Source organism: Triplophysa dalaica, chromosome 11 (assembly GCF_015846415.1).
Source record: "Triplophysa dalaica isolate WHDGS20190420 chromosome 11, ASM1584641v1, whole genome shotgun sequence".
Classification (NCBI taxonomy): Eukaryota; Metazoa; Chordata; class Actinopteri; order Cypriniformes; family Nemacheilidae; genus Triplophysa; species Triplophysa dalaica.
Window position 1 is genome coordinate 10,604,471 of NC_079552.1, and position 27,395 is coordinate 10,631,865.

General features: G+C 36.9%; 5 protein-coding genes across 11 annotated transcripts in view; 3 read left to right on the forward strand and 2 right to left on the reverse strand.

Annotated features, from left to right (window-relative positions):
* Positions 1-513: 513 nt before the first annotated feature.
* Positions 514-5,176, forward strand: pdlim1 (PDZ and LIM domain 1 (elfin)). Its single transcript, XM_056761512.1, has 7 exons — positions 514-747; positions 1,478-1,629; positions 2,092-2,179; positions 2,877-3,061; positions 3,160-3,305; positions 3,627-3,744; positions 4,480-5,176. Exons 1-7 carry the CDS (start codon positions 655-657, stop codon positions 4,664-4,666), a joined length of 969 nt encoding a protein of 322 aa, XP_056617490.1. The 5' UTR covers positions 514-654; the 3' UTR covers positions 4,667-5,176.
* Positions 5,177-6,040: 864 nt separating this feature from the next.
* Positions 6,041-7,109, reverse strand: neurog3 (neurogenin 3). Of its 2 annotated transcripts, none has more exons than XM_056761325.1 (2): positions 6,980-7,109; positions 6,041-6,865 (listed from the first exon to the last, which is right to left on the reverse strand). In XM_056761325.1, exon 2 carries the CDS (start codon positions 6,863-6,865, stop codon positions 6,245-6,247), a length of 621 nt encoding a protein of 206 aa, XP_056617303.1. In that variant the 5' UTR covers positions 6,980-7,109; the 3' UTR covers positions 6,041-6,244. The 2 variants fall into 2 exon arrangements, with proteins under 2 accessions (XP_056617303.1, XP_056617304.1); XM_056761326.1 differs by having other exon boundaries at positions 6,975-7,009.
* A 5,841-nt stretch (positions 7,110-12,950) lies between these two features.
* sgpl1 (sphingosine-1-phosphate lyase 1) lies at positions 12,951-23,925 on the forward strand. Its single transcript, XM_056761279.1, has 14 exons — positions 12,951-13,169; positions 15,975-16,140; positions 16,874-16,941; positions 18,174-18,321; positions 18,593-18,672; positions 18,815-18,943; positions 19,086-19,174; positions 19,747-19,855; positions 19,971-20,069; positions 20,168-20,314; positions 20,454-20,692; positions 20,878-21,024; positions 21,670-21,790; positions 22,043-23,925. The coding sequence occupies exons 1-14, from the start codon at positions 13,158-13,160 to the stop codon at positions 22,205-22,207; spliced, it is 1,719 nt and encodes a 572-aa protein (XP_056617257.1). The 5' UTR covers positions 12,951-13,157; the 3' UTR covers positions 22,208-23,925.
* A 796-nt stretch (positions 23,926-24,721) lies between these two features.
* On the reverse strand, positions 24,722-26,673 carry pcbd1 (pterin-4 alpha-carbinolamine dehydratase/dimerization cofactor of hepatocyte nuclear factor 1 alpha). Its single transcript, XM_056761280.1, has 4 exons — positions 26,561-26,673; positions 25,484-25,615; positions 25,307-25,387; positions 24,722-25,165 (listed from the first exon to the last, which is right to left on the reverse strand). Exons 1-4 carry the CDS (start codon positions 26,561-26,563, stop codon positions 25,073-25,075), a joined length of 309 nt encoding a protein of 102 aa, XP_056617258.1. The 5' UTR covers positions 26,564-26,673; the 3' UTR covers positions 24,722-25,072.
* Positions 26,674-26,853: 180 nt separating this feature from the next.
* Positions 26,854-27,395, forward strand: part of si:dkey-192p21.6 (uncharacterized protein LOC565246 homolog) — a 28,492-nt gene continuing 27,950 nt past the window's right edge. The window contains exons 1-2 of one of the 6 annotated variants that reach the window (XM_056760338.1): positions 26,854-27,051; positions 27,323-27,352. Coding sequence is in view for 2 of the 6 variants with exons in the window: in XM_056760340.1 (XP_056616318.1) it covers positions 27,274-27,352 (79 nt within the window). In the remaining 4 variants the exon portion in view is untranslated. Of the gene's footprint in view, positions 27,052-27,071; positions 27,353-27,395 lie in introns of those variants that run through there. The other 5 variants (XM_056760339.1, XM_056760342.1, XM_056760340.1 and 2 more) reach the window with 5 other exon arrangements.

A 27,395-nucleotide genomic window follows, 5' to 3' on the forward strand; every position in this document is an offset into this window, starting at 1 on the left:
TTCTAAAATGTCTGACTACAAAAACAGCCAGTCTGTAAAACTGTGTAAAAATGCTGATAAGCCCTACTTTAGTAAAGCAGTTAAGTCTGAAAAAGAAAGATGCCTTTGTGTATGTCTAAGCGTATGTATCTTTTAATATGGAAAACCTGTTTTATGATGTATTGTAGTGCTACATTGTTTCCATCACCTTACATTGTTTTGCCCAAGCATGTTTTTCATACATTAAACAGTTTTCAGGTTAATACTGTGTTTTGCTGATATTTTCAGTCTTTTTCCAATTTTAGGAATGTTAAGAATGCGATCCATGGTCCAAGAAAGCATGTTGCGCGCTGAGCGAATGGCCCACTCCTGCCAAAAATTCCACTGAATTTGGGAGTGGCATTTTCCAAATCCCAGGATTTGGCTCTTCCATACATGGTAAACTTCAATAGAAGATGACGTAACGGTCCACCCCTGAACAAACATAGGAAATAAACTGTTATCAGCGGAGAGACCTGAGATTATTCGCTCACATATGAGGAAGCTCCGCCCAGGTACCGTCGCTACAAAGTAAACGCCCTATCCCGCTACAGTTACACGAAACTAAAGACTTTTTATACCGCAGTTTAAAGTGTACACGTTCAGGATTAAGCATACGAACCGTTTGGACGTATAATGCCTTTACGTGTTGTTTTACAAGGTCCTGGCCCGTGGGGATTCCGTCTGGTCGGAGGTAAAGACTTCGACCAACCTCTGACTATCTCGAGGGTAAGAAACTTATTTGGGCTCTGTTAAGATTTTGATCGATTTTAAATATATATACTTCAAAAATAGGTCAGGCATACCTACAAAGCCGATATTCTTTCACATGACCTCAAAGGTGTCACTGTTGCAGCATCCGGTCTCAAAGCACATGTTGTCAAGAGTGTGAAACAATTTTGCAACGAGCACCTCGATTAAAAGCGTCATGAAACAAATGCTGACAAAGGCTGTGACAGTTTGCGCACAAAACACAGCGAGTTCTGGGTGTTTTTATTTTTTCTTACTTATCCAATTATTTGATGTGCGATTCCCTGAGGATTCACTTTAAAGCGTTAGAAGAATTCGTGGCATATTTAACGTGCATGTTATACGCCTTATACGTGCGCGTAGATCTATTACGTAACTTTTACGTTCAAATGCAACAAGGTGCGTGTCTTTACTGTCTTGACCTTCTGTTCCCTTTTACAGGGCACACTTTATTAAATGGTTATATTATTATTACTTTATAAAGTGAAAGCTTACCCAACAACTTTCAGCGGACTGTTAAAGCCACAACACCTTTTCTTAAAGTTCATTTTCTTATTTGTTGCTTCATTTTAAAGAAACAATGATTGATTATTTTGATCAGATTGTTTCGATCCTTTTCAGATCACATGACAAAAATACCTCTTTCCTGTTGTTCTGTTAGGATGATGCTGATTTATTGACAATCCTAACAATGTATTAACTTTATCAGGTGACCCCAGGAAGTAAAGCAGCACAGGCCAATCTATGCATTGGGGACATGATTCTGTCCATAGATGGAGAGTCCACAGATGGCATGACTCACCTGGAAGCTCAGAATAAAATCAAGGGCTGCATCGAGGAAATGGTGCTTTCTCTTGACCGGTATGACATTACTCTGGCGTAAAGTGCTTTATTAGATTATAAAGTGTCAATTATGTGACTGTATGGAGACTATCCAGAAAACCATTAGATGATGAAATATCCACAGCAAATGGAAAGCAAAAAATTATTTTTGAGCTGTACATGGAGTTGCCATTACTGTATGTAGACATTAGGAATTTGGGGATGTTTTTTTTTTTAAGGCATTATAATATAACTCCATGTCAATGTTTTGCTGGATAAGGATGCCATGCAAAATATGTTAGATATTATTAAAATACATGCAAAATGTTACCGTTTAGTTTATTCTTATTATCGGTTTGAAAGACTGTCATTTTTAGAAAAACCTGATGAGCAGAGTTTGCATCTCCAATCTTAAATAGGTCACAGAAAGCCAAATATATACATTTTCCTTGAATCATTTAATGATTCCATGGGCAAACCCTTTTTTTCTGCTTTTTGTAGATCAGATGCAAAAACGTGGTCCCCCCTGGTCACTGAAGAAGGAAAGACCAATCCATACAAGATGAATCTGGCCAACACAGAATCCCAGGTGCGTTTTAGATGGTGTCATTTTCATTCAGCTTTAAAGCCTTGTGTAGAGCATGAGTCTGTCATATATAACAGGACCTTTTACATTACTGCTAGTCAAATAAAGGCTCGGCATTATAGGCTGCCAAAATGAAGTCATTGTTTATGTCCTAACAAGCCTTGTCTATGGTGACCATGCAGTGGTTTATCAGCCAGAGCCATGACGCAATATCCACATCCTGCTGGTTAAGTTGGAAATTTAGGGTCAAATGCGAATGATCATAGGAAGTGTGTGGAGTTTGACTACATGTTTGGCATCATGAAAGTTTCCTGACTCAAGCAGAGGAGTGTTTACAATGAAGAGAGTACATAAAACGACATGTTGTTAACAGTGGAAAGTTTCACAATTTCTGCATGGTGTGGCAACACTTTGTTTTTTTTAAGCTTTATGGCATTTGTTGAGATTGTTTGGTTCAAATATCTACAGCTTTAAACAAAATGATTGATTTTCAGATCACGTCTGTGGTCTAAATAGATATACAATACATGCCTTATAAAACAATGTAATGTTATGGAATCTCCTTCTGATGTTGCCTCCTAAAACTGTAATTTTGATTGCAATTGAGATTTAATCGAAGGCCCTGTTTAAAGTTTTTGACATAGGAATGCATCTGCGTTAAATGTTCCTCAGATTAACTGACCTTTCTTCTTATCTGTAGGAGGTGAAACATATAGGCTCGGCTCATAATAGGAGTGCCCTGCCATTCAACACTGGCAGTCCAAGGGTGGTCACCAACCAGTACAATAACCCTGCTGGCCTGTACTCCAATGAGAACATCAAAAGCTTCAACAATACTGTAGATGATGTCAAGACCTCTGTCACCTCCAGTGAACAAAGTAGGAAGTAAGTATGCTATGCTGCCAGCCAGACAACAGAATTTTTGGAATAACATACTTTGTTACTCATATACTTTAATGTACTTTGGTTGTCTTCTTGTATAGTTCAGATGCTTCTAGACCTGGCCAGCCTAAGCCTCCATTACCTGCAGAATCTGAGGTTTACAAAATGCTTCAGGAGAATCAGGACTCCCCAGAGCCGCCTCGCCAGTCTGCCTCTTTTAAAGTTCTGCAAGAGATCCTCGAAACTGGTATAATAGTATTTACACCCTGCATACTGTTCGAGCAAATGGGTCAATGTTTTGCAAAGAAACTACCTGAAATGAATCCACCTGTTGGCAAAAGACAGGTTTTCAACTTTAATAGAAGATGGGTTGAGATTATTTACACTTGATGCCAAATAGGCCATTGCAAACTTTTGAGTTTTTATTATTGTGTGACTCCACTGTTTATGAAGCACATTTTGTTCTACTGTAGCTTTAATTCCTTATTTATTTATTTATTTATTTATTATTAATGGCATCAGATGGTTTGGCCTCAGCATTAAATGAGTCTTTGTTTTTCTGTGTCAGATGATTCAGAGAAACCCTCTGGCTTCAGGAGTGTGAAACCCCCTACTACAAAAATTGGAGCTTCTGTAGGAAAAGCTGAAAAACTGTCAGTTTGTGACAAATGCGGATCGGGGATTGTGTAAGTTTCATATAAAGGTTTAATCCTTTATCTTTATAAGTGATGTTTTATAAGAAAGCATGTTACACAGGCCCGGTACTAGGCTGGCACTCAAATATTCTGGTTGGGCAGATATATAATCATAATTTAATGCATGCATCATTTTCACATTTTACGATTCAATTGACAGATCAATGTTTAATAGATCATACAAATAAGTATTTTATGATAAGTTTTTTATTTCTAATTATTTTAATTGTCAGCTGAATATTTTTGGAGTGGTCCAAGAAAAACCTGGAGGGGCAATGCTCTCCTTAGCCAACCCCCACAGACCTGACCTTGGTGTAATAATAATTGAATCTATAATGTACAATCTTGAAGTTCACCAACAAATTAAAATACTGTACGACTTTTTCTTCTGTGAATTGCAAAAGAAGAAAAGTGGTTTTGTGTCCATACAGTGGAAGTTAGTCGGGGCCGATTTTGTTAGGTCACCAACATTCTTCAAAATACCTTTTTGTGTTCTGCATAAGAAAGAAAGTCATAAAGGGTTAGTATATGAACAACATGATGGTTAGTAAATGATAAAGTGTTAAGCCAATGCTGCCATCTAGTGGAACATTTTGGAACTCTCCATTCCAGAGTCTCCCAACTCTTGAGCATTTGCTCTCTTGCAAATGTTTCATCATTATAGTACATGTTTTTCACAATCATATTTTCTTTTCTAATTGCTTTATTCTTATTTTGGGTATGAAGGGGAATGATGGTCAAAGTTCGAGACCGATTTCGTCACCCAGAGTGCTACGTCTGCACAGACTGTGGGATCAACCTGAAACAAAAAGGACACTTTTTTGTCGAGGACAAGATTTACTGTGAGAAACATGCTCGTGAACGCGTCACTCCTCCAGATGGTTACGATGTTGTTACTGTCTTTCCAAAGTAGAATGTGTTTCCAATGACACTTTGAAACTGCACATTCCCTCATGTGGGGAAATAGGAAATCTGTAACACGTTATGCAGATAGTCTTTGACTGAAGCTGCTTTTGGCCAGATTCATGTGTATAACTCTTACATACACAGGTAATGCATTGATGTATATGGCAACAATAATCGGGAAATGATCTTGCACCACCTGTGAATGTAGAGTCTATGCAGATGAAGTCTTATTGTTTATACATTCCAATATCTTAGTCATTCCAAGCTATAAAGGACTTATATTATTGGTGCGAGGGTATCTTAAAACCACTTTCTGCATTTGCAGTTTAAGTTTCTCATAGATTTATTATTGAATGTATGTATTAGCAGTTACGGTTGTATTCCTCATGCTCACCAGTACTTAAAAATCCTTCCAGGCATGTATAGGCCTATTGTTTTTTTGTATTGCCTATATTTTTATAACAATAACTCTTTCAGCCTGGCTTGAGAAATAAAATGTTGCATATCTATTGTGAAATTCGTTTTTTCTTATTCTTTCCTTAAAGATCTTAGGCATTCATTGTGTTTTTTAAATAACTGCATTGCACACTTAAAAATAAAGGTTCTTATATGGTTCTTTGTCAGGCTGTATGGTTCCATAGAACCTTTAACGTTTACATCCCATCTGTTTTTTTTAATGATTCTTTAAAATAAAATCACTAAAAAAGGTGTATGGAATTTCTGTAAAGAAGTATCTTAACATTAAAAAGAATTAAACTAAACAGCCATTAAACAGATAAATTAAATGTGACCATGGATCACAAAACCAGTCTTAAGTAGCAGGGGAACATTTTTAGTAAAAGCCAAAAATACATTGTATGGGTCATTCTTTTTATGCCCAAAATCATTAGGATATTAAGTAAAGATCATGTTCCATGAAGATATTTTGTAAATTTCCTACCGTAAATATAACAAAACTTTATTTTTGTGAGTGGATGACCAGTGATTGTGCCTCTTATTACCAACTTCAAAGGCAATTTTCTCAATATTTGATTCCTTTGCACCCTCAGATTCCAGATATTTAAACAGTTATATCTCCACCAGATAGTATCATATCCTAACAACCCATACATCAAAAGAAAGCTTAATTATTCAGCTTTCAAATGATGTAAAAATATAGATTTTGAAAAATTGACCCATAAGACTGGTTTTGTTGTCCAGGGTCACAAATGTTAATTATGTGGATACATTATAATTATAATAGCCAATGTGGGCAGTTACAGCACAGCTGGTAAAAAGCCATGTAAAACACATTTGAAAAAAAACATATTTTAATAAAAATAACAGATGTAACATTGAAGCACTCTTCTGACACCAGATACAAAAATATTTTTATTTATTTGATTATATTAAAATGACAGGGAGAAGAAACAATATTTACAAGTATTGTCCGATAAAGCTCAATAAAGTATACAAATCTGTGTCTAAAATATAATTATAAAAGAACTGGAAGCAAAATAAACGTGAGAACGTGCAGAAGTTATAGACGCACCAAGGCCATAACACAAGGCTGCCAAGTTCTCTTTGTGGGAAGAAAAAGAATTTGCTATTCGCACATCAGACTTTCCTCAGCAAAACGAAATGTTAAATTCTGCTGAAAGTTGCTGTTAAATTCCTCCAGTAAAAAATCCGTGTAGCCTTGTGTTTCTTGCCAATTTGATGGTGAGATTGCGGCGTGCCATTTGGACACGCCACCGCCTGGTGTACCATGGCGCATATCCAAGCAACCACTTGGCACCATAAGGTTCTCCTGATCTTTACCGTGAGTTGAAATATATCGAACATCATCTGCAATTCTTAACGTTTCTGACAATGCCCAAATATAATTGTGAGCGAATCGTAAAGTCTCAATTTTTGTCAGTTTCGCGTCATCGGTGAAAGATGGAAGGACGCTTCTCAGGGTGTCCAGAGCAGAGTTCAGCTTATGCATGCGATGCCTTTCTCTGTCGTTTGCATTCATTCTGCGATTGCCACGTTGTTTGCTTTTTGCTTTACCTGGTATCTTGTGCTTTTGGCTTTTCTTTCTTGTGTTTTCATTAATAAACGTAGATGCGTATTCCTTCGTTGACATGTCTGAGTATCCTTGCGCGAGATCTGATGTGGAACTGCAGTTAGATTTAAAGGTCCCATTCCTTCTTTCTGTTGCCCACGCGGATTTGGGAGTCATCTGTACATACAAATATTACAATCAATGAACAACATATTTCAACTCCACTGAATAACTAAAACACATGTCAAATTATAACTTTTTTCTCAAAGAAAAATATTACCTTTACCTTACCTTTTTCAGTCTGGCTCAGGGAAACCAAGGTTCGGTAAGTCTACAAGCACTGTGTGTCCTATCCACCAGTCTCTTATTCCCTCAATATATAAATCAAAGGGACAATAGAGGGTGATGCGCACCTTCGTCATTTATGTCCCTCTTATCCTGTCTGCGCTCTAGGACAAACAAATGAAGTCAAGTGGCCAATCAGGAATCTTTCCGAACGTACCTCCAGGTTTCCGAATTTAAAAAAACAGACAGATGACTTTAAAATAAGATACAAAATTTCACTTGAGATTTTCTATATTTGTGTGTAAAAAGTATAATGAACCCAGTACAGTTAAACTTTTGGAATAAAGAAATAAACAGAAACAATAAATTGCGCTATTGGCATAAAGATGCTTACGCTTAAAAGCGTAATATGTCTTAAACCAACAACATCACCATAATAAATATGGAAAGAAACTTCACATGAACAGTCATTTGCACCATGAATATTGGCTTAATAATAGAGCGCAATAGACCCATCTGTCTTTTCGTGGTACCCATTCTCTGCGTAAATTTACTTGCCATGTAAATTATTATGAACGTATAGTTCATAAAGATTACATACATTTATTTGCTTTTAAAAATAAATTATTATTAATCTCAAACCTGAAACTGTAAATAATATCCTGTTTAATATGGTTACCGTTGTGCGCCTTTAAGTGATAATAGTGTGCGTAATTTGTGCTTCGGTGCACAAAAGCTAAGAATATAGCATTTATTTGTCAAAAAAGTGAAAAATAATTTAGGTCAATGGACAGTACCAAATACAGTCGTTGCCCCAGTACTTTAAAAACTTGGAATATTATGATTCGAAATTTGTGCAAAGAAAACAAAATGCGTGCGCACTGGTGTCTCCAAATGGAGTCACTTATTAAGAACATCAGGTGCGCACCATGAACAATCACAGTTGCGAACAAAAGATCTTTTCTCCACGGTCGGATAACATGAGATTACACTTGGCACCAAGTCTTGATAAATCTTAATTTATTGGAGAGACTACAAGCACTGCTATATGGGCGAAAAATATTTACCATGGTCCCCAAGTGTCCACAAAAGCACTCATCGCCAGTCTAACTAAATATGTATTTTGTAGGGCATGTGATAACCATATGCTTTCAATAAAGTGGACAAATAAGCCAAGGAGATAGGGTATGTTGTCGTGCTGTTATAAAGGCCTTTAAATAATCCAAAGTAAACCAAATAATACCGCTTTACAAATAACTTTTGATGCCAGATCCATATTCGGATATCATGGGACAGGTGTGGGTTTAGGACTTTCAGATTTGTCTCCCGATTTTTATCAGTGCCATGTAATATCTTGCTTGTTATGCAAAGTATGGGCAAACACAGGCGACCTGTTGCTGTGGAAATCATAGATATCGCAAAGAACATTATTTAACGATATTTAACAATAAATGCGATTTACTGAAGAGCAGGTGATACCTGCCCTGGCTCTCTTGATTGATACTTCTTCAACTGCTGCACTTTACAATCTGTGGTAATTATTTATTAAACGAAATCTATTTCTTATTATTTTAGCAAACAGAAGTACCAGGTGGGGCTTTATTTTCATCCATAGCCTTTGTTTGAAGGACATCTGAAGAAGGCAATCAAGGACTAAAACTCGCTGACCAGCTTTTGCCATCCATTTGTTCCAAACTGGCAGAAAGGCTATTTAATTCTTCTCTCTTGTTCAGACACGGAAAGGCTGCACATAAAGAAGAAAAGGAAACTTCGCCGTGAAGAAAAAACAACAACTTAAAAACATTTAATTACAACCCGGATGCCATATGTACACCTCTTGTTAAAGCTCAAACAATGTCAACTCTTTTGTGCGGTAAAACGTGCACCTTTGGAGACGTGTGCGCTTTTGGAACGGTATGCGCATCGAGACCAGAAAGATCTTAAGTACACTTCTTGGAAGAAGTAATGCAGTTTTAATGTGCTGTTGAGGTCCCTTTTAGAGTCCACCCATTGTGCTAAAACGCATATGCTTGTTATGAACCGAATACACCAATTATAACTGAATAGCCAAGAGCTTCTTGGTACAACTCCATTTGGTTTGGGCAATCGGGGGTCACTCTCAATAATTAAGCTTTGGTGCTGTGAATGCGTCGGTTCAAGTTATCTTTTCTCCACATAGTGCCCTTACTCAATGGCGCACACGCATTTCAATCGAATTTATCTCACCGTTGCTACAACTTTACATTTGCTACGGAAAGCAAAAAGTAATAAGTAACCGATTTCTGTAATGATAAACAAATTTTAATGGAAAGTCACATTGTAAAATTACGTATGCCTTTGATATTATGGTAATGTTATGCAGTTTCCAAGAAATATGGTGTACATTTACATAATGTTATCGTTAGGCACTTTGTCAGCCCAGTAGTGGTTTTAGTCTTTAGTCTGTTGATAGGACATTGCATTTGAATATAAGTAATGCAGTTATGTAAAGTATTAAAATAAATGTAATTATTTACTGTACTTAAGTATATTTTTGGCTACTTTGTAATTATTAAATATATTAGCAACTTTTACTATCTTCTTGACCACATTTTTGAACAGTATGTACTCTTTACTCCACTACATTCGTAATGACTAATGCAATTATTACATTTTGCAAGGCACCTATCTTTTTTTACAGCAGTTTAGTTTTGCAACAGAATAATTAATGTTGCCATTTACAGGACATTGAAGGTACTATAATCTTGTGGAATTTGACCTAATTTACTAAAACTGGTCAACATGGCTTCTTTATGTGAATACGAGTGCAGTATCAGGTAGATGTCAATTGCTGGCAGTTTATATCTAAAATAAGGACATGACTGCAGCTGGCAATGAGGCCAAATCAGCATGTCCATGGCAAAAAGGCTTTGACTTTTTAATTTGACTTAACATTATTTTATTTATCAGTTATATTGATGAGGCCTTTTTGAAGGAGTTTGGTTTACTTATAAGCACTTGAGCTTAAATAAGACTTGGGTGTTTGTAATAGAGGTAGGTTATGGTGTCGGCCTTGATTTGTTGCAATATTGAGGTGTTCAGTCTTATTATGATTTAAGAAATTAAATGCAGTTGCTCTCCTCACGAATCAACTGTTTCTAGTTTTTCAATGACATGTGTCTTAAGTGTTGAGGACAAGTGCCTCTTTGAGCCTACGTTCAGTATGAGTAAAATACTTTGGAATTGGTGACTTGTAACTTGTTCTGGAGTGATTTTTGCTCTTTACACCTCTATTGCCAATATTTAAAATGCATGTAAATGGATTAATTTGTCCTTACTGTTTTAAAATCTGCATTGTTTTTAGATTTTTTACACTTTTGAGGCAAATCTTAGAATTGTCATGATGTGGTGGTCATAGGCATGGTTCAGGAAAATGGAGAGAGAAGAGCACAAAAATGTTAACAAACCCCCCAGCGAAAATTTTACAAGTCCCTGTTTTAGTAAATAGGCAATATTTTGTACATCCATATTTCTAAATGGATCCGTAAATGGATGTCCTCCGGTGTGACTTCAAAGGATAGAATTCTAGTAAAATGTTCCATATTTCCTAAGGGGATACTCATTTTATCTAACTGTCTATGTTTCTTATGAATATGGACCAATGTCTCTCTCTCTCTCTCTCTCTCTCTCTCGCTCAATTTCAATTTAAGTGTGCTTTAATGCTATGACAAAATGTACATTCATATTGCCAAAGCATTTGCTGGTAGGCTGCATACAAATAGTGCAAGTATGTAAACAAACGAAGAGAAAGATAATTATAGTAATAAAATAAAATAAAATAAAATAAAGTGTGATGTATGTATTGCTACTTAAAGTGGTTTATAATAAAAATATGAAAACAGAAATAGAGTCTAGTTTAAACAAAGATTTTCAAAAGCAAAATATGCATTTAAGTAACAGAATAAAGGGACAATAATTTAATGTTATGTAGATATACTGGACACATTTATTGTGCAGCTATAACACAGCAATTCTTGTGTTCTCCTAACAGACACAGCAGTGTCTTTCAGACTTTTTGACTTTAAAACGTCTGGTGTATGGACTTGATTTTTCAATAAAACATTGTCTGTATATCTGTGAATTTTGTGCATACTGTTAGGAAGTAGAGTTCCAGCTCAAATTTGTTGTGGACACATGTCTCTGGTCCTGTGGCAGCCATGTTTGTCTGAGTCTACCTGTCTCTATAGTGAGTTTATGTCCACTGAGTCTGTATCTTGTCAACGTGACTCTTAAATTTGTATCTGATATTCTGTACAGATAGTCTGCCATACTGTATTCTCTCTTTAGGGCCAAATAACAGATCTTTTTTCTTAGTTGTTTTGTTTGGGTTTCCCAGTGAGTGATATAGTTTTGCTTCATTTGTCGTGAAATTTGGTTGAGTGTGATTTTGTCAGTACTCTTGTGGTTGAGAGAACCAGTAGATGTTAGGACTGAAACATCAGGACTGAAGCTCTGGAACAGCTGACATAGAGGATTCATTTCTTTGCTCATCTCATGGTGTTTCGGGGCTTTATAATGATATGAGTTAGGGTCACTGTGTTTTAGATGTTTCCAGAACTTGATTGCCCTTTTCTCTATCTTTAGGATTAGTCGATATTTCCCTGATTCTGTCCTTTATGCATTGTTTGTTGTGTGCCGGTGCACTTGTAAGATAGTCTCTCTCTCTCTCTCTCTCTCTCTCTCTCTCTTTCTCTCTCTCTCTCTCTCTCTCTCTCTCTCTCTTTATCTGCATGTTTAGGTTGGATCATATATTTACATTGCTTGGAAGGTTACTCAGGGATTTGGGTTTTGATTTAACAAGACACTTTTTGACTATGGATGCAAGTATTCTAATTCACACAGACACCAAGCCAAACTAGCCATTTGGAAGTCTTGCAGATTGGCCGCTGAACGGTGAGACGTGAATGATGTTAGGTCATTGACTGCTTTGGTGGAATCCAGAATAAGAGTGGAGCATTGATTTTTTCAACTTGCTTGAATTGGAGTTTAAATTGTGTGTAAATGGTGCTCTACTGTTCCTTTTTCTTTCTTTCCTCTTTCTTTTTTCTTCCCTTTAATATCTCCAGAACACACCGCAATATGATTTGTGTGGGGTATTATGTAGTGATTGTGTGTTATGTGGTGCTTAAAGTCTCTCTCTCTCTCTCTCTCTCTCTCTCTCTCTCTCTCTCTCTCTCTCTCTCTCTCTCTCTCTCTCTCCAGAACCCCTCTAAACAGAGCTGTGTAATTGAAAGAAATAAAAAAGCACACAATTCGGCGTATAAATGAGTACCAGCATCACATGCATCTGTTTACATTTAGAAGCGGATGAATTGCGCCACCAAACGGCTGCGTTAAGCAATGCCTGTGGGTTTAGTTACACGCAAACACCAGTTTACACCAGTTTTTGCCATTTACATTTCTATTTATTTTTGTTGAGCATGTCTGAAAGGAAAACAATATTCACAACTTTTAAATATAAAATATACACAACTATTGTTTGTGTAGATCTTATAATTTTGCGTTTTTATTGCTTTGCAACTTTTAGTCACATTTTAAATTAAAAAAATTGGTTCAGTATTACATTTGTAAACTCAATTGTGTAACAATTTCAATCGTGAATACTAGATTCAGAATGGATGACTGCGTAGTGCACTTTAAATAAGACAATACAACGAATTCCATTGTATAATAGTCCCTTTTGACCTTGGTTCGAGTGAGCGGGGGTTGATGATGCTATCGTTCAGATATACCTTATATATCATAGTGTCCATTATTATTCACCTTTCTAAGTGCCCTCCGAAGGTAGGCTATCTTTAATTCAGTTGAGATGTTATGACCGTGTTGTTTGACGAATCTGCGAAACGTCAGTACGCAGCACTTTTCACAGATCCTAACATCATGTGAGCTTGACTGATCCCTGCAATGAGGGACACTACTCGTGTGTAACGATCTGCAGACGAGTGTTAACGCGTGAAAGCAAATCGCGTTCCCTTTCACACACGGCACTTCCTGATCCAGAGCTGAGCCTCTGGTTGTGTCCTGCAACGGGGCATTCGCTCTCCAAAACAAGCTAAACAAAGATCTCTCAAAGTTGATTCCCTGTTTCTACGCGAGCAGCTGAAGAATCGTCGTCTGTAAACACAGTGTAACATTCGCAAACAAAATGGACTACTGGGTGAGCATGATGCCATTTATAAATAATCTTTCCTTTAAAAACACTCTCTTTCAGTCGCTATGCTACGAGAATAAAATGAGTGTATGTTGAAAGCTTTGACGCGTCTTGTGTGTGTTTTGTTACTCTGTGACGTAAGTCGACATTACTTTATTTACATATAGCAGCCGCCGTGTTACAGTGTAACAGATCTCGTTGTGATGGTGCTGTTTTATATAAGAAAGCCCTTTTGTGGGTTTTGTAATAATAAATGAATATTCAACATCTGTTATGAAGTGTTTAAATCTGATTGGACAATTCCGATTTTACGCACAGATTTGATAATGGTCCAAACACCCAGCTGATTATGATAATGTCTTGTATTATTTGAATAATTTTGTGTACGACCTTGCTATGAATCATCACAATTCTAACATAGACCGATCGTGCAGTCTTAGTCTCATATTATAAACGGTTGCAGGGTTAATGTAAACTGTTTCTATACTTTTAATCTTCTGTAATGTATGTGTTTAACGACCAGGCACAGAAAGGAAAATATTTTATATAACGTTTCATTGTCTCTCTCTCTCTTACTCTCTCTCTCTCTCTCTCTCTCTCTCTCTCTCTCTCTCTCTCTCTCTCTGTGTGTTCATCGGGACCTCCTGTGACAGACTTAAGCACAGAGGAAGTGCTATTCTTAACACAGTGGTCTATAGAATGGTGTTAGATCTGCTGTCAAACAGCATCTTAGATCTTGGTCTGATGCTCATGTCATGCACTTAGAAGTTTAATGCGTGAATAAATACAGGAATATGTAAAAATGCTTAATCTACAGCTTTTTAAATTCTGAGGGCAAACTGTTCTCTTTTAAAGACATTGAGCCTAGAGTGTGTGAAATGTAGGCTGAGTGTTTTAACAGCGTAGAACTTTCTGCCCATTTCTTCTTTGGACGGCAGAACGTTTCCGTTAGAAACATGAGCTCTTTTGACTCCAAAAAAGGACAAGCAAAGCCTGGGTAAGGAGGTTGTGCTTCTATGCAGTGCGCTTGTAGATGAAAGCAAGTTCTTGGATGTCACGACTCACCACTCCTTTTCAAACATTTTTTTAATAAGCATCCACAGATAATTTTAGCACAACCTGTCAACGTATCTCTTCTTGTTACCCTTTGTAGATTACAACATTGCATTTGCACAATCTATTTATTATTTTGCAATGTGTCTGTACTGTATCTGCCTTTTGCCCTATTTAGAAGATAGCATAACATAGTCTCTGTTTTACGACAGAACGTGCGTTGAAATGAGCTGTCCGCAGGTCTTGTTACGCAAGAATACTGATAGGGGTGCTGTCTTTAATGATCTTGATCCACTGTAGTTGAGTTTCCCCATTTCACACTTTTTTTGGGGGGGATCCTGAATGTGCGATGCACATCAATCCTGGTCAAAGTTTCACTTGCTCACTCACATGACCTGTTTACCTGCCCCTCTCATTTCCCTTGTCAAACCCTGCTAAACCTGTCGGGGAGCTTGTCATGGACTTAGAACTATATTTAAGGGGTGTTGTTCAGCTTGGAAGGACAATGTCAGATCTATTTGTTATGTCCTTGACTGAAAATTGTCTCAAGTAGTGTACAATCAATTCTTGTAGTGAATAAAAAAAAAAAGACTTGATGAAAATATGTATTGATTGTCATCATTTACTCACACTCTTGTCATTTCAAACCAGTATGTCCTTCTTCAAAGCAAGATATTTGAAGAAAGTTGGTAACCGAACAGCACTGGCCCCCATTAACTTCTATTGTATAGACACAAAAACAAGTGAATGGGGGGATTCTTCAAAATATTGTCTCTTGTGTTCTGAAGAAGAAAGATAGTCATACAGGTTTGAAATGACAAGAGGGTGAGTAAATGATGACAGAATTTTTGGTTGAATTACCACTTTAACTCTTTATTTTCAAAGCACTATTTCAGAATATACAAGAAGTTAAGAAGCGTAAGGTTTGTCAGATGTTTTAATATTCTGTATTTTGTCCAGCATCTTATCTGCTTGTCTTATGTGAAGCTCATTCAGCATCAATTGAAAAGATTACTGGGAGATAAAATGCACATGATTATTATGGTCAGCTAAGACTTTGTTCAGTGGACCTTCATCTTTTCTGTGTGCTGTCATAGCAATGCTGGAACACAATCTGCGCCGTTATCAAAGAGGAACACACTGTGCTGTAAAAATTGATTGTAAAAACACGTCCACCAGTTTTTCTAAACCTTATAAACAACATCAACTGACCATTTAAAAATATAGACATATATAATCATGTATTAGAACCACTTAAACCAGATGTCTTGGCATAAGGGAGAATTTGTAGCATCCATATTCTTTCTAACCTATTTTTAGGTGTGATGGCTACGTTTGGTTTTGATCACAACAATGAGAAAGGCGTGGCCAGGGGGGACAGTATTTCATAGGGTGAAAGTATCTACTAAGCTCTGCCAGTTACTTGTAGCTGTTTACTTAAGTGCCATTAGTAAACCCGAGCTCCTGAAACAATGACTCAATTTACTATAGTGAGTATTTATTGTAATATGGCATTGTTCTAGTTTATTTAACTGTCAAACGATAAAAAACCTGAGGAATTTAAATAGAAAGAATTCTTGTTAATCATTACTTTGCTTTTGCTTCATGATTGTACCGCATATATGTTGTTTGTTCTTAGTTTTTGCCTTTCCCATGATTCCTTTTTCGTATTACTGAAACTAGAAATTGATTTTTGTTGCTAATAATCTGACTGTGTAAACAAATAAAGATTGCAGCATTTCTATTTTTCTCATGCAGAGTGCCTTGGAGGTGTATAAGGAGATGCTACTGCTGTATGCAGAGGAAGCTCGACGTTATGTGAACTCCCAGTGTGCTGCTCTGGAGCCATGGCAGATCATCGTAGTCACTTTGCTGTCTACACTTGGTGCAGTGTGGCTAAAGGGCTTTCTTTTCCAGCAGGAGAGTAAGTCACATGCTATTGATCACACAATATTACATACAAGATGCATTTGAACTGACGAGGAGCTATAGATGATGTATTTTAATTTTATCTGGTGTATAAATAAAATGCCAGTTTTTTTTGGGTTCGAGGAAAGGTTTTTCCAGCAAACCTTGAAAAAAAATCCCTTTTTAACTGTGAATTAAAACAACAATGTTGGGACACATTACTATGTTACAAGCTAATTGTGATACTGTTATATCATCAATCTCTGCTATTCATCAGGCAGGAAGTCTTAAAACAAAGTCGCAGAACTCCAAGGCCACTGTAACAATAACACAATCTGTGGGACTTCTAAACTTCATAAATTAAAGTTAACACAATGTTTTGTGTTGTGGTTGAGTCATCGTTAAATAAAAAGGGGTTTTCCAGAAACGGAGGAAGAACAAGCATTTATTTGAGGTCTCTCATATACCAAAGTTTAATTTATATTAATGCCCATTGAATTGACATACAAGACTTAAAGCTTGTCCGAGACTTTTTTCGTCTGAGACGTTTTTATAAAAGTTTCCTAAATTAACCAAGACATAATCCTGGTTTAAATGAAGCCCTGTCTGTGAAATTGGGCTAAGATTTCTCACATTTCTTTAACCTTTTACATAAAAAATTAAAATTGAAGTAGCAAGCAGGCTGGACTTTTCAGGCAACTTAATGATGGGTTTTCACCACAGTTTACACATTGTTTCATGTTTTCTAGGCCTGGCATCAAGAGTGAAGAAGCAGTTCTTTAAAATCATCAAAAAAATCCCGTTCGTCAGAGCATCAGTAAGCATCTAGTTGTTGTCTAGTTCCCTATCTTCTTAAGTTTCCAGTCATGTGTTTCTGACTCAGAAAGTGGTTGAGTAAATAACCACAGTCATGCTGAAAGAGAAATGAAACCTTTGACACACTTTTACACTATTACCTTGTGATAATTACTGGGTTTGCTCTCATTCTTAAACCTTAAAGTCACCATGAAACCAAACAGGAAAATTTGAAGTATTTTACAACAGTGTTGCAGTGATTATTATAAATGATTTATACGTGCACAGTCTGTAAACCATTATTTTTTCAAAAATTAATTTGAAATGGTAATCTTTAATAAAAAATATTAAGCTTCTCTCCCCCTCTAAAAAACCAACTCTTCACCACATGATATCTGCAACAAAAAAAGAGGTGTTACTATACTTGCTGTCCAATGGCCGGGCATTTTAGCCCTCCCCTCCAGGCCCAACTTACAACAAACCAATCAAAGAATGAAAGGCAAAATAAAGCCCTGCCCTCTTTTTTCCAATTTCAGAAGCCGTTTCACTCGGATATCCGTCACGTCAAACGCAACTTCCATTTCTTGGTGATTGTAAAAGAGATAGTTCACCTTCAAAAATTCTCTCGTTATTTACACGCCCTCTTGTCATTTTAAACCTGTATGACTTACTTACTGTATGACATTTTTCAAGAAGATATCTTGAAAGATGTTGGTAACAGAAAACGTTGGTAAACTTGCCTTGGTTTTGCATCCTTACAATAGAAGTGAATGCAGTTCCTGATCCAAAAGGAATTCGCAACTATTTTACAAGGTGGCTTTTTCGTATGAGTTTTTACATTGTGAATCTTACAAAAACGTACCATTACTAGACTACCCCTAACCCCAATGTCACTGGCGTGAAGGCAATTCGCACTTAAATGTATGAAGAGATCATACGAATTTGCCAAAATTAGCCACATCATAAAATAGTAAAGTTTTGCTGTGAGATTGTGTTTGACGGTTTATGGTCACCAACATTTTCAAAACATCTTATTTTGTGTTCTACAGAAGAAAGAAAATCACACAGGTTTAAAATGACAACAGTGTGAAACGATTACAGAATTGAACTATCCCTATCATGCAAAACATTTTGATTCCAGTTTGGACTTTAGATTGGGATGCATTGCAAATAGCATTTTTAGCAATTTCTCTTTCTCTTCACTTCTGATGTGTTATTGAGAGGTTTTTACAATGAATCTTTTTTCTCCATCAGATTCAGAGTCAGCTTAACAAAGCACTTGATGACATGTCCGTGAGTGTTTGCACGCTGAAGGAAGGCATGAGCTACACCAAACTTCTTCCAGCAAAGGGCCTTGCCCAACAACAGCTCCTGGAGAAGATCAGAGAATATGAGACATTGAGTGAGTCACCTCAAATCAGTCTCAACTTTCATCTTCGGTAATGATGAAGAGCCAAAAGGCTTTAGGGATTAATAGCAACCCTTAAAGAATCAGCCAGATGTTTGCTCAGACAAGCTTTGCCTTTAAGTGTGGTAACAGTTTTTTTGGCAAGCAATTGCATTTACCAGGATATCAGTCCTGTGGTTTTTAAGTTAAAGCTTACTTAGTCCCACAGTTTTTGCATCAAAGCTGTTCTGGGCTCATTAATCTTTGTTTATACCTCTGATTCCAGGTGAGGTAAACTGGGCAAAAGGGAAGGTGTCAGGTGCAGTCTACTGGGGAGATGAGAAGCTCACAGACCTTCTGGTGAAGGTATATCTAAAAATTTCGATCTTGTCACTGCATTATAGATGAATCAGCTGTTGTTTGCTTTTGTATCAAATGCCTTCTGTCTTGCCACCAGCAAAGCTTCACAGAACAAGGAGATAACATATTGTGTTTCTCTGATCTGCAGGTATATGGTGAATTTGCCTGGTCCAATCCCCTCCATCCAGATATATTTCCCGGGGTTAGGAAAATGGAGGCAGAAGTGGTGCGGATATCGTGTGCCCTCTTTAATGGGGGGCCAGACTCCTGCGGCACAGTCAGTCCTTCTTTATTGATCTATTCACTGTTGCTGTTAACAGTTTTGTTAACTGTAATGGGTTTTAGCACGTGAAGTCACTATTTGTTTTTAGGTTTATTCAAACTAAACAAGATGGTGTATTTGTCTTTGTCATGAAAAGGTTACTTCGGGTGGAACTGAAAGCATCCTCATGGCATGCAAGGCATACAGAGACATGGCCTATGAACGTGGAATCAAACACCCAGAGATGTATGTACTATCTAACATTCCAGCCTTTTTGACATAATGCATTCTTTTTGTATAGGGTAAAGTAAAAAAAAAAAGATTTTACTGTAAATACCCGGCCATGAATGCATTTGTGATTTTGGCTTTCATTGAGCATTGTCACATTATTCTGTTCTCTCAACATTATGCAAAGTATATAAGTAAATTGAGATCTAATATTGTGTGATTTAGGTGTTCCCTTAAAGGTCCAGTGTGTAATTTTTTGGAGGATCTATTAACAGGAATGCTATATAACATACATAACTATGTCTTCAGAGGTGTAAAGACCCTACACAATGAAGCGTTATGTTTTTATTACCTTAGACTGAGCTATTTCTATCTATATACACCGTGGGTCCCCTTACATATAATTCGCCATGTTCTGTCAGCCGTCGTAGTGTTTCGAAAGGGGGGGTGGAGTGAGTGGTTGGTTGCAATTTGCAACCTTGCCGCTAGATTTCACTGACTGGACCTTTCATTTTTTTGAGCAGTGTATAAATGGTCTGTTCACAATTGGCAGATATACACATTCACTTTTTTGTTTGTTTATGCTGTAGCATTGCACCAATCAGTGTCCATGCTGCATTTGACAAAGCAGCACACTACTTTGGGATGAAGCTTATTCACATACCTCTGGACAAGAAGACAATGAAAGTTGATGTGAAGGTACTGTAGCCTTGTTTTGCACACAGTAAACGGCAGCATTTCTGTTTCCTTTAACGTTTCTAACATTTGCAAAGTTTCACAAGGTTGACATTTATTGCATTGTATTTGTTCACAGGCCATGAAGAGGGCCATCACCAAAAACACAGCAATGCTGGTGTGTTCAGCTCCCAATTTCCCACATGGAATCATGGATCCTATAGAAGAAGTGGCGAAGGTAAAATTTGTTAATTCAGATGAGTATCCTATATAATCTTTCATGTTGGCTAAATTGTTTAAAAATGTTTTATGATTGTGTTTATTTTGCTTCTGTAGCTGGCACTAAACTACAACATCCCATTTCATGTGGATGCCTGCTTGGGTGGGTTTCTGATAGTTTTTATGGAGAAGGCTGGTTTCAAACTCGCTCCTTTTGATTTCCGGGTCAAAGGTGTGACTAGTATCTCAGCTGATACACATAAGGTGAGAATATTTGTTTAGATTTTGGACAGTTATTATTTAATTATCTATTTTTTTTTTTGTTGGAATTGATCTTAACTTAACCACAATGCTGAATGTCAATGTAATGCAATTCTTTGAAGCACTATCTCTGTCTCCACAGTATGGTTACGCCCCTAAAGGCTCATCAGTGATTCTGTACAGTGACAAGAAATATCGCCACTACCAGTATTTTGTAGCACCCGATTGGCAGGGAGGAATTTATGCATCTCCGTCAATGGCCGGCTCTCGCCCAGGAGGCATCATTGCTGCCTGTTGGGCTACTATGATGCACATGGGAGAGAACAGATATGTCGAGGCTACCAAAAAAGTAATTGAGACGGCACAAAAAATCAAAACAGGGTAAGATTTTGTCATTTATAATCCAGTTTGCAATTGTAAAGGGGAGACAAAAAATGTGTTGCTTAGAATGCAGAAAAAGATGCTTATAAAACTGGCAAATATATTTGCATGGCAGACAGAATTTGCATGATCAAATAGAATGGAAATTTTATTGAACATTGTCTAAAAACCCAATCTCCCCACAGAGTACGCAAAATAGAGGGAGTGTTTGTGTTTGGGGATCCAGAAGTGTCTGTGGTGGCACTGGGCTCTCATGTCTTTGATATCTTCCGTTTATCAAATGCACTGACATCAAGGGGCTGGAATCTCAACACTCTGCAGTTCCCATCTAGGTGTGTTAAAATATGCATTATTTATTATAATGTTTGTATATTTTTTGCAATTTCTGTTGGTTTTTGATAGTTTGTCACTGAGAAATTATACACAACCTAATAATATCTCAGAGCCAGGGATACAGAGACATCAGTTCAATGAGTGGACCCCCCTGTTGGTCCCAAGGAGCAGAGTCATTATAGTTTTGTTTTTAGTTTTATTAATATCTTAAATTAGCTTTTATTCTTAGATTGTTAATTTTAGTTAAATTTTTTGCAATTTTGTTAAATGCTTTTGTCATCTTATTATTATTATTATTTTTTTGTTTTGTTTTTGCTTATTATAATTTTAATGCTTTAAATGTATTTCAGTTTATTTTTGAGGCAACGTGTGAATTTTTAGTTTAGTTTTAGCTTTTCCAATCATTTTAGGCCGATATTTGATTTTTTAATCAACAGAATCGTTTTCAAAGTTTAATTGTAGTTAACTAAAATAACCATTCCAATGAGTATGCTGCACTGCAAACATCAAAGTTAAATAAAGAATCGAATTTAGTAGTGAAACGCATTAGTATACTGAATGTACATTGATGTAATAGTTAAAAACTTTACAATTTTCAAGAATTCTTTCTTAAATTATTGCTTTTTTTGGTTGTTTTCTCTCAGCATCCATATTTGTGTCACAATGCTACACACACAGCATGGTGTGGCTGAGCAATTCATCAATGATGTGAAGAAAGAAGTAGCCATTATCATGAAAAATCCAGAAGAGAAGACCACAGGAATGGTAGGTTTTACACTGTTATATACCTTGTACCAGGTTTTATACCATGTATATAATGCATGTGGCAGAAAATAATGTTTTATATTTGTCCTCTCAGGGTTTAAATGTTTGATAACATATTGCAAATTATTAAAATTAATATGCAAATTCAACTTATGGCACACCAGTCTACTCCACCTCAGTCTAGTTTTGTGTGTATAATCTCACCTACAGTAATGAAAAAACCTCTTGTTAACTCTGGATTTCATGTTCTAGGGAGCCATCTATGGCATGGCCCAGTCCATCCCTGACCGATCGATGGTGACTGAAGTGTCACAAGGCTTTTTGGACTGCCTCTATAGCACTGAGGTGCCCAAGATCAAAAACAAGCAGCACAAAAACCACAAGAACCACATGAATGGCAACTCTGTAGTGCACTGAGATTGACTTTCAGGGTTTCCACCCTTAGCTGGCTGAAGGGATGCTCACCACAATCATCTAATCATTCATTTACTTGTTTGTCTTTCATTCTGTTTATTTACAGTACAACTAACAGGTATAAGCCATAATCACGTGACATGTTCTGGCATTTGTGACCGAGGACCGACAGTATCGTGTTTAGCACTGAAGACTAGAGGCTGCTGCACAAGTGTCTTTGTGGGTCTGAGAAGGTTCTGGGTCCAAGTTGGGTGACCACTGAGTACATTAAAATGTATACTAAAGTTTAATTATCTAAATTGCAAAATTTTATGACAGATCCACCCATTTGATCACACTCCCAATTTCAACTTTAAAATATTTTCTGCCTAACTCTCAGGGTACCGACGCATAATATTCTGACAAAGACTGGTCATTTTTATTCAAGCTATTGCTAACCTATATACTTTCTTCACAAGCACTGTAGATTTGGAGAAAATCCAGATAATAATCAACTTAAGACCATTTTCAGGATAGCTGTACTGCTCAGGGGAACCTGTAGTGCAAATATTTTAGTTAAAATAAAAAAATGAATTCCCCAGAATTCTGATTGAAGAGCCCAGTCTCAAACAGCTGTCTTACATTAGAAAGAATCTTACTCGTTTTAATTTACCTGAGGCAAGTGATATCAGGGCACAACAAATACATCAACCATTTGCTGCAGTGTGTTCAGTTTCCCTGCATTTCCTGGTTTTACACATAACAATTTTTCCATCAATTCGATCATATTTCATCCTATCTACCTCAGGTCTAGTTCAAACAATTATACATTTTATAATTGATTGCTTCCCCTATCTTGTTCCTTTCTGACTTTCTGATCCTCAGTCAATGTCATTTAAGCAAAAATGGTTCAACTGATGGAACGCACTGATAATGGAAGTCAAAGATCCAGCTTTCCATGATCATCAGTCTCATTTTGTGTTTGTGTATTTGTACGGTATCTTTGTGTTTGGGTTCTTAGTTCCAGTTCAGATCACCTGATGATCGCTCTGGAAGAAGAAGGGAAAATAATTTTTGTATGAAGGGAGAGTCTGTGATATGAGCAGGCGATGACATGGTACCATGTAAACATCCCACCGGATCTTGTAAGCAGTGTAATCCCAGTAGCAATCCTCTTTATATTTGTGACCACTGTGTGTGTTTCTATATTTTAAATCACTAATGCAATGCCTACTATTTCAATGTCATTGTTTTTTTGCAGTGGATTATTTAAATTTGTGTTATATTTACATTTTAACATCTTTATGAAGGCTTTAGTGGAGCAGGGTAGGTTGTTTTTGACATGATAGCACTGCAGTAAAATGTAGTTTCAGCAACTGTACCATGCCTTAGACTAAAAAGCATAAATGTGGATGTGTTATCAGACACTTGACCCAATGGCCTACATGGAAACATTTTAATATGATCATGCAATAATTTTGTAATAACTGTAACTACTAAAACTGAGGCACCTTGAAGTTTTAGAGCAGTGCATAGCCTCTATGGTTATGGTTGTATAAAGCACAAAACTAAGAGCATTCACCTAAATGCCTTTCAGAGACAGTCAGGGTGTCTGCTATTAGGTTAACAGCTACTTCAGCTTCAGGGACTAGGCCTTTACCACATCATTCAATCTTTTTCAACTATGTCCTGTGATGTTTTGTTGGTCCTCTGTGAATAAATAAAGGTTGGCTTAAAAAACAGTATGCAAATTATCTACATCCATCTAGCTTTGGAGTGAATTTTGGCAGTGTAAAGTGAGATTAAAGGGATAGTTAACCCTCATGTTGTTAAAACAAGTCAATGCCTTTTTTCCGTTTAACACGAAAGAAGATATTTTGAGAAATGTGCCTGGTTTTATGTCCATACAATTGGAAGTCAATTGGTGAGTGTTGTTTAGTTACCGATGTTCTTCAAAATATTTTCTTTTGTGTTCAGTAGAAAGTCATACAGGTTTTGAATAAAATGAGTATGAGTAAATGATTAAAGACTTTTCATTTTAGAGGTGAACTATCCCTGTAAGGCATTAAAGGTCCAGTGTATGACGTTTAGTGAGATTGCGAATTGCAACCAATGGCTCATTCCACCCCTCCCTTTCGAAGCACTACGGTGGCTGACACAGAACTGAGGTGTCATAACGTCTTTGCTGCTTTGACAAAGGACATAACATACGAAACATGCTTTGTAGAGCAGTTTGTACCTTAGGGGGCTACTGTAGAAGCAATATGGTGAATTCCTTGCAAAGGGACCCGCAGTGTATGTAGATAGAAATAGCTAATTCTGAGGTAATAAAAACACAATGTTTCATTATGTAAGGTCTTTATACACCTCCGAAGACATAGTTGTGTATACTATATTGCGTTTCTGTTAAAAGATCCAATAAATGACACACTGGACCTTTAAAAATTGAATTTCCTAGATAATATTGTTTCTTCCTTAAGCTTATTGTATAGGATTTAGGAGGCAAGTATTGTGTTAGATAATACATCAATATCAAAATGTCAGTGTTTGCAAATACTGAGTTTAATACATTTCATTTTTGAGACAATGAGTCTGCTAGATCATAATTTGATCATAAAACCTTTTCCAAAGCAACAAAAAAGGCACAATCTATAGTTAAAAAAAGACTAAGCGATAAAACATAGTCACACAATAGTGTTTCATTGGTCTCCTTAGGTTCTGGCAATTTAAAGTGTTTGTATACCATTAGTTTGGAATGATTCAAAGGATCATGTGACTGCTTATCAGGTAAGAATTGATTGTAACAGGCTGATGTCATGCGTAACGGTGATACACAAATTAGTGTGTTTGGTCCAGTTGTACAGGGTGCAGAGAAGTCTCTGGGATCCCTCATAGGACTGAGACCTGATCTATGAAGGTAGCAAGTGTGATGTCACGCTGTGAGAGCCCTCCACATTCATGAGTGCTAAGAGTGATCTGGACCTAGCAGAGAGAGGAAACAGGCAGACAGGACCTTGTTTAAATCAATGTACAACAATTGAAAAGTTATTTACTTTATAATGCATTACAGGATCACTGTGAAAAAATAATCTATTGTATTCTAACGGGAAAATCTTCATTTACCTTATTATACACATTAAACCATTCAGGGTGATGATCCATTTTCTCAGCCTGCAGAGCTACTCTGGACATGAACCCAAAAGCCTAAATGGAATTCAGGTAATATGATACAACCCGTTGTAAATTAAATGAAGTTCATAAAATTAAATGATCATTTAGCAATTGAGAAGATGTTATTACCTGGTTGAAGTCTTTAAAGGTGAATTCCTTGTAAATGGCATCTCTCCCCACCACCTCCACCCATTGAGCATTCCTGAGGATGGGCAGGAGGTGCTCCCTCTCCTCCATGGTAAGAGTCTGAATCTTTCCATCCTGAGTATTTAAAACAGTTTAATGAAATTAAGACTTCATGGTTTTCCCGTGACGGAACCACACATTTTATACAACTGAAATAGCTCTTATAGTTTCACTTAATCATTGTTTGTAATTCGTATATGTACAGTTTTACAAACACCCACACAAAAGCATCCATTACTGGTGGGATGTATCAGAAATAAGCACCGTGATTGGCTGCTGTGAACCCCATATGGAAACAATGATGACTTGCATTTCCATTTTAAAGAGCTTCCACCCCATTACTGTGGTAGTACAAGCTATGAAATTCCACAGCAACTTAAGCCTTCCCCTTTAAGCCCTCACTAAACATCACGAGTTACACATACAGATCTGTGAAAGATTCAAAGCCATGCAAATAATTATTATTTAAGGTCAGTGACATGAAAATAAGCGGTCAAAAGTACTTTTGTTACACATGTTGAATTCCGTTGTGTGTTTCGTTGAAAAGTAAATGTGTGTCAGCATTTTTTATTGTACTAAGCAGACAATATTGTCTCGGACTGAAGCAACAGTCAATTGCGTCAGAGTTCCTGTGCTAACAGATATAAATCATCATGACAAATCTGGCTGACATCAACAGGTCTCTTAGCAACGGTCTAATCTGCTGAACTCGTGCTGCTGCACGGAGCCCTAAAAATCGCGAAAGCTTTATATTCTAGTGTAAACAAACACCTTCATTGTTTAATATAACTAACGTTATACCCACAGTGTTTACGGCGGAACATTAATCTGCACAAGGCACGTTCTCGATTGTGTCCAAATCGTGTTACGTTAATGGGCAACTCATCACAATTGCTGTTCAGTCCATTGCAATACCATTTAGAAAGAATCGATGGCAACAATGTACGGTCATGTTGTTTAAAAGTGATACAAAAGTAGCTTATAAACCATAAATATGAAGACGTTTTGCATGGGTCTTACCATGTCGGAGGTTTGTGCGTGCAGCGCTCGGACTCAATACCCCAGTGCAGACAGCAGCTGGATTTCAACCTGTAGCTTCCGACAAATCCTACTACGGTAAAGGTGAATCTCATGAATATTAATTAAGTGTGTGATTGGACGCTTGTGATAGGCTACCAAACAACGTCAGCAGTAACTATCAATTATTCATGATAAAGTTCAATGAGCGGCTGCCCCGACAAATGCCGGAGCAAAAATACGCTTGGCAGAGGTAATCCAAATCAAACCTTTTTAGGCAAATTGTAAACCACCAGAAAATTTATTCGCATTTTAAACATTATGTCTAAAATGAATATTCCTACTTATACCTGACTGTCTCTACTTATACCTGACTGTCTTAAGGTACATGGCAAAGGCACATTATTTTAACTGAAGACAACGTCCAAAACAAAATCTTTAAAAACAGTACAAAAATGTTCTTATTTTGGTAATATTTTCGTCATAAAATATAGGTAAGTGTGTGGATTTGGACTTTAAATAAACTATCATTTGCATGGCATTTTTATGCTCTTTATCAGATAAATCTGTATTTTAACATGCGCACCAATAAAACTGTCCAACTATCTCAAAGATCACAGAAATCACGTGTACACTGATCTTTGAGCTTTCTTTATTTTCAATTGGACATTAAGAAAAAATAACAGTGGCAGATCAACAGAAGGTCAGGATTTAAAATGAAGATGATCAATGTACTGTATGTATACTTTCTGACTCTTTCCTCAGCAGTGTTGTGTGAAAGCCTTCATGATGCAGGTAAGACAAGAGCTGTTATCAAGGTAAACCCTGGCTAAGTAGA

Excerpts from the sequence above, each read along its gene's own strand:
- sgpl1 (XM_056761279.1), top strand. Across the intron at positions 16,141-16,873 it reads CTTTCTTTTCCAGCAGGAGA|GCCTGGCATCAAGAGTGAAG; the intron begins GTAAGTCACATG and ends CATGTTTTCTAG. Across the intron at positions 19,175-19,746 it reads GGAATCAAACACCCAGAGAT|CATTGCACCAATCAGTGTCC; the intron begins GTATGTACTATC and ends TTTATGCTGTAG.
- neurog3 (XM_056761325.1), bottom strand. The coding sequence starts at position 6,865 with ATGACTCCCAAATCCGCGTGGGCAACAGAAAGAAGGAATGGGACCTTT.
- pcbd1 (XM_056761280.1), bottom strand. Across the intron at positions 25,388-25,483 it reads CCTTTAAAGACTTCAACCAG|GCTTTTGGGTTCATGTCCAG; the intron begins GTAATAACATCT and ends AATTCCATTTAG. Across the intron at positions 25,166-25,306 it reads GGTTTAATGTGTATAATAAG|GTCCAGATCACTCTTAGCAC; the intron begins GTAAATGAAGAT and ends TCTCTCTGCTAG.
- pdlim1 (XM_056761512.1), top strand. The coding sequence starts at position 655 with ATGCCTTTACGTGTTGTTTTACAAGGTCCTGGCCCGTGGGGATTCCGT. Across the intron at positions 748-1,477 it reads AACCTCTGACTATCTCGAGG|GTGACCCCAGGAAGTAAAGC; the intron begins GTAAGAAACTTA and ends TAACTTTATCAG. Across the intron at positions 3,306-3,626 it reads GCAAGAGATCCTCGAAACTG|ATGATTCAGAGAAACCCTCT; the intron begins GTATAATAGTAT and ends TTTCTGTGTCAG.